This window comes from Neofelis nebulosa, chromosome 7 (genome assembly GCF_028018385.1).
Source record: "Neofelis nebulosa isolate mNeoNeb1 chromosome 7, mNeoNeb1.pri, whole genome shotgun sequence".
NCBI lineage: Eukaryota > Metazoa > Chordata > Mammalia > Carnivora > Felidae > Neofelis > Neofelis nebulosa.
The window spans coordinates 12356733-12363208 of record NC_080788.1 but is presented as its reverse complement, the minus strand read 5'-3'; the positions used below and the strand labels follow the sequence as shown (position 1 = coordinate 12363208).

The 6476-nt window shown below is 47.9% G+C and overlaps 1 protein-coding gene across 4 annotated transcripts in view; it reads right to left on the bottom strand.

Moving 5' to 3' along the window:
• Positions 1–270: 270 nt before the first annotated feature.
• Positions 271–6476, bottom strand: part of CHD2 (chromodomain helicase DNA binding protein 2) — a 124145-nt gene continuing 117939 nt past the window's right edge. For all 4 annotated transcript variants that reach the window (XM_058736694.1, XM_058736693.1, XM_058736696.1 and 1 more), the window contains one exon: positions 271–3835. In XM_058736694.1, the coding sequence (XP_058592677.1) occupies positions 3502–3835 (334 nt within the window). In that variant the 3' untranslated portion in view covers positions 271–3501. The remainder of the gene's footprint in view (positions 3836–6476) is intronic.

Sequence of the window (6476 nt, the reverse complement as noted above, 5' to 3'; positions counted from 1 at the left end):
CAATCCCGTCAGATGCGGGGAGCTGCCCAGCCAGGAACCACTACCCTTGGCAGTGGCCACGCAGGGAAAACCTCCGGAACCTGTGAGGGTCCTAGACCCAGCAACACGCTGGTGCTGGTAGGAAGAACACTGCAACTTCAAAAGGCTCCATTTCACAAGCTGTCGAACAGGCCAAATGACCCGGCAGCCAGGGGAAGAGAGCTGGACGCGTATCTGGTCACGTTTCACGCCGATGCAACGCAATGCAACGTGTCCGCCCAATTCTAAAAATCCTTAGTAACACTGTTTAATATACAAGAATCAAAAGTACAGCAGTTGTACAATGTAGGAAAATTTAATACATACTATATAAACAACATTATTTACATCAGAAATCACTAGGACAGTGGCATTTTTCACAAATATAAATTAATTACTGTTTAGTCAACAGGTTTGAAAAGTCCACAATTTTACAATAAAGAAAAACCATCTGTCCCCAAATGAGTGGGGTCAGATGGACTAAAGCAGCCTGGACCCTTGGCCTGGCTCTCTCCGCCTGACACTGCGGCCCTCAGACGAGCCCGGAAGACCACCAGTGCTGGGCCCCGGGCCACCATTCCTGCTGACGAGGGGAATTTGGTCTGTAGGATTCCAGTGTCCCCATGTGAATTCGTAACCGAATCGCGTGTGCACCACACATCCTGATATAGCTCTCAGCCATCAGGCTAGAGTGCCTGCAGCACGATGCGAGAAGTGTTCTGGCTTCCCGTGAAAGGGCCAACGCAAGGACTAGGAGAGAGGGGGACCAGGGGCCGTAAGATGGGGCTCTGCAGAGGGCCTGGCGGCTTCTCTCCAGCATCTCCGAAAGACCGCAGTGATGACTGGGGCTCTCACCGCACCCCTTCCCAGGGCTGTGGGATACCATGCTAACCCTTGTTCCACACTCAGACTTCACGTGATGCCAACTCCCCTCTTCCTCAACCCCTGCAGTCTCCACCCAATTACTGAATCTTTCAAAGCTAGGCTCTGTGATATTGCCCTCACAGGTTCCTGGGGTACTTTATCCTATCCACAAGGGAGAGAATTCCTATCTGTGCAAATCTGTTTTTGATAAAAGCATACAATATTCATACTGATTTAGGTCAGTGAGGAAATGCCTCCTTTTTCCTGACTCTTTAAACATACCTCAACACCTAAAATAGATGCTTTTATGGGGATACTGTAATTTTATAATCAATTTAACACTGATCTGGCTAATATTGCCTTTTGCTACATCATATGGCACAGTAAGTCCTGAATGTAAACAAAAGGAAGTTCCTTTTTCTTCATGATGAGACATCTTTGGGAATAACTCACATCTCCTATCAACTTCAGAGGAAAAAAAACCCTGATGAATATTGAAACACAGGGCCTCCAGTGACTTTCCTGGCTTCCCAGGGGACACAGCCTGACTTCCCTCCCACAGGGGAAGACATCCTGGGGCTCATCCCTCCCTCCCTTCCTCCCACCACAGGAAGGGACAAGCCAACCTAGCCCTCCTCTTTGGCCTGGGCAAGAAAGACACAGGGTAGTGTCAGCAAGAAGTTAAGCTGGTGGAGGCCACAGCAGACACCCTCTTCTCTCCCAAGCAGTCACAGCATGTGCCCAGTGGAGTGGCTGTGGCCAGAGGCTCCCGGGCATTCTTTGGGCCGTGGTCCAGGGCATGTTCACCGGATATGAGCCCACAGTGAACAATCCCAGTCCCGAGAGGAGATAAATAAGGAAGGGGCAGACCTACTAAGCTCCCAACATAAGCTGTGAGGACCCAGACTCTCATGTGGAACTCACGCCCGGCCAGCCCCACGAGCGATGACCCACCAAAGCCACATCTGCTTCCCTAGGGCGAGCTGACTTGGGAATTTCTCAGTAAAGGCAAAAATGGTGCTGCCCAGGTTACCAGCAAGTAAGCGATAACAGTTTTATGAAGTCCTCACAGGTCAGTTCAGGGAGTTTAACCCTGTGCACACCCAATGGAAAGGTGGTCACCAGCTCTGAGCCTGGACGCATATAGGCACAGTGTAGGTTCAAGTCAGTTATTCCACCTAGAAAGGCCTTTGGACAGTCAAACAATACTGGCAAGCTATATTTAAAGGGAATAAAATGGAAGGCCCAGTATCCGTAAAATGTAAAGTGAAAGGAGCGTGATTAATTGGTACGACTGACTCGCCTTCCCACTTCTGACTCTGTTCAACCCGAGTAGGACTCTTACCGTCTGCAGCTCAGTCCCCTGTCCTTGGAGGCTTCCTATTTTGGAAAAACTTTACCTTAGGTGTACGCCTTATCTGATCTCATTCTAAAACCAATGGAGTTCAATTCTAACGATCTCCGACTGGGAGTGGGAGCCTGTTCCCAATAGGGACCCAGACTTCATCTGTCCACCCGCCCTGTGGCGTCAGGAGTTGCATGTTCTGTGCAGTCTACTTCTTCAAGCTGTGCGAAGGGAACTGAAGTAACGAGCGTGGCTGCAAACGCTGACCTGGCGCAACACTGAAGCCCCGCCCCCCCCCCCCAGCTCCCCCGGGAAGCATGCCTGCCACCCACACCCCTGCCTGGGCGTGTGCTTGCAGCAAGCTTCCCCTCCTCTCCAGGCCCTGCCCTCAGACTACTCATCCCAGGAATCAGAACCCCACCGGGGATTCCGGGTCCCTGGCCACACCGCCCCTCTAGCCCCTTTCTCACCCCTCTCCCCCCACTCCCAGCCAAGGAAGACCCACGCCAGCTCCAACACTGCCGAAAACTCACAGTACGCACACGTCAGCCAGATGGGCCTGACTCTCCCCTGGACCAGGGCAAAGGAGACCCACTCAGGAGACCGAACCTCTGAAATGTCCAGATAGTGTGGGAAAGGTTAGTGTTGTAGGGAAGGGGCCACTGTGGAAGCTGCTCCCCACCAGCCCCTGCACCAAAGGCATCACAAGGAGGCCCAAGTGTATGGTTCTCCCAAGAACACATGTGAGGAGTGTACCTGCTCCCCTTCAAGTCTTATGAGGCGACACCCATGCCCCGCCCCGTCAGCAGCATCCGTCACATCACAGTGAAGCAGATCACGCGTGGCCCAGCAGGTCCCGTCAACCTTCACATACACGTTCCTTCCCAGCCCACTGCACATGGGCCCAGAGCACACGGACCCAGCAACAAAATCCTCGTGACTCTGAGATCCCTTCTTCCTTCACTGGGGAAACACAGCCCACGAAGCTGGGACGCAAAAGTCACGTCTTCCTCCTAGCACTCCTCGCAGTGGGAGGCCAGGACCAGGCTGGAATGGGAGGGGGTGTCAAAGTGCAGGAGTGGCGACCTAAACCCAAGCTGGACCAAGTGAAAGGCCCCCCGCTCCTTGAGGTGCTCCTTCCACCGGCGAGCTGACAGCAGCAGCATGTCCAGAAACTCCACTCACTGGTCTAGATAACTGGCTCCTACTAGATCAGACCAAAAATATCCAGGTGCTTAATGACTCTTGCTCTCCCCTTCATTCCCAGCTGTCCTTTATGTTTTCCGAACATTCCAGTTATAATCTGGGTTGTTTTTCTGTTCTAGTGATCTCTCCAAAGGAGACCTGTGATCCAGGGGTGACTTGGAATCGTGGGGGGATTTCTGAGAAGGGGGCGAGCGAGGGTCTGAGACGGCGGGGTGCAGGGGGGGCAGGGGTTGTTTATACTCCCCCAGTTTGTCTGTGTGGAAAGAGCGGTAATGGTCCGAGGGTCCCTGGCCATGGTAGCCCACAGGGGGGCGGTGATCAGACATTCGTCGGAAATCCTGCTGGTGGTAATTTTGAGGCCGAAATTCATCGGCTCTCCTCCGCTTGGAGTCATGATGGTGCCTGAAACAGAGACACAAGGCTTAGCTGACAGCTCAAGCCCACCCCCTCCTCCTCGCCCACCTGGCTCACCCTCACACGCTCATACCCAAGGACCCTTCCAAAGGACTCAGAGTTCACAAATGTTCACATTACTAGGAATCAAAAACAAACAAAAAAAACAAAAGTAATAACAAAGGGCTATTTTACACTTATTGGCCAATCCTACCCTACAAAATGACATACACCTCAAGTCTGCAATGAAACAAGGACACCCTTGAATCACTGGAGGTTCTGTAAAGATGCACTCCCTTCAGGAAAACTGGCCAGACCTACAGACATTTTCATATTCTTTGACCTGGCCTGAGGGGAAAAAGAGCCACAGAAATTATTCGAGAAGTTATTAGTAACAGCAAAAGCCACAATCAACCCAAACATTCAACAATAAATGAAGAGTTAAATAAAGTATTTAATAAATTGACTCCATGTAAAGAATAGTAAAATTTTTACTTAGCACCACAGTAAACTGCTTGTTATCTTATTAAAAGAAAATTGGTACAAGTCAACAACAAAAAGACAAACAACCCAACTCAAAAATGGGGAAAGGACTGAAACAAACATTTCTCCAAAGATCTACAAATGGCCACTAAGTACATGAAAAGACGCTCAACATCTTTAAAGAATATTGATCATCAGGGAAATGCAAATCAAACCACAAGGAGCTACTTACCGGATTCACACCCACTAGGATGGTCATGTTGAACACACACACACACACACACACACACACACACACACACACACACACAGAAAGTAAGTGTTGGCAAAGATGTGGGAAAATTGCAACTCTCATACAATGCTAGTAGGAATGTAAAATGTTTCAGCCACTGTGGAAAACAGGTGGTTTCTAAGAAGCCAAATGTAGAATTCCCATACAACTAACAATTACCTCTTAGGTATAGACCCAAAAGAACTGAAAACAGATATTCCAACAAATAATTTTGCGCTCATGTTCATAGCAGCACTATGTACAATGGCCAAAGGTGGAAACAATTCAAATGTGCATCAATGAATGGATGAACAAACTGTGGCATATATATACAATGGAATATTACTCAGCCACAAAAAGAAATGAAGTACTACAATGCAAGCTACAGTGTGGATGAGACTCAAGCATTATGCTAAGTGTCCAAAGAAGCCAGTCACAAAAGGCCACATCTTGCTTGATTTCATTTATACAAAATATCCAAGACAAGTAAATCCACAAAAACAAAATACAGATTGGTGATTATCTGGAGCTGCAGAGATAGAATGGAGTGACTGCTTAAGGGTCATGGGGTTTTCTTCAGGACAATGAAAGCATCTGGAACTTAACACCAGCGGTGGTTGCACAACATTGTGGATGTATTAAAGGTCACTGAATTGTTTGCTTTAAAACAGTTAATTCAGTTTATGTGAATTTCCCCTCATTAAACAACAGAGAGAGAGCTGGTGACTTCAACTTCCAGTCAAGGTGGAATACGGGGAACTAGACTCACCCTCCTACCTGGAACAAGCAGAAAGGGACAAAAAATGGTTTTAAAGATACCAGATGTCCATTAACAAAGACCAGCGATTCCCTGAGGGATGGAAAACTAGTGAGATGAGGCTTATAACAACCCCACTCATTGCCCTGAGACAGTTTCCAGGCCTCAGCACAGGGAAGGGGAGACGTCCTCAGTTGAGAGGCAGGGGGCAGAACCAAGGCAGCTGGAGCTCACAGGATGGAATGCAAAAGAGAATTCTGCACACAGAAAGAAGTTCAAAGACCTGCAAAGGTTCCCCTTGGGTATTCAATTGAGCACTATAAAGTGTGTATATGTGAAGAAACTATCCAAGGCCAGGAAAAGAACCACCCAGAAGATTAGAGGTACAAGGGCCCTGTTCTCACCAGCCACACCAAAAAGCCTCAAGCTTCAAGGGACATCAGTGGAGTACAACAAAGTGTTCTTACCCTAGTGAGGGGGAACAATTAGACTGCCAGAGCATTGTTCTCATTCTGACAAATCTTAACAGCAAGAGCTGAAAGAATCAAACTGCCTCTAGATAACCTATTTCTCAGAACAGAGTTCCAGAATATTTATAGGAATACAAAATATCCAGCACTCAGTGAGGCATCTAATCAAAAATTACTAGGCATGGAAAAAAGAGGAAGGACCATAATGAGGAGATAAGTTAATCAGCTACAACTAATCCAAATGGTAGAATCAGACAACAATGATATAAAAACTATTTTTTTTATATTTAAAAGGAGAACTATCATCTTTGAGAGCTGCTGCTTTTACTTTTATTTCATTTTATTTATTTGTTTTAGAGAGAGTGGTGGGAGAGGAGCAGAAAGAGAAAGAAGTTTGTTTTTTTAATTTTTTTAATGTTTATTTATTTTTGAGAGACAGAGAGTGAGCGGCAGATGGGCAGAGAGAGAGGGAAACACAGAATCCGAAGCAGGCTCCAGGCTCCGAGCTATCAGCACAGAGCCCCTGACACAGCGCTGGAACCCATGAACTGCAAGATCATGACCTGAGCCAAAGTCAGATGCTCAACCAACTGAGCCACCCAGGCACCCCTAGAGAGAATCTTAATCTTAAGCAGGCTCTACACAGAGCATGGAGCCCGACAAGGGGAT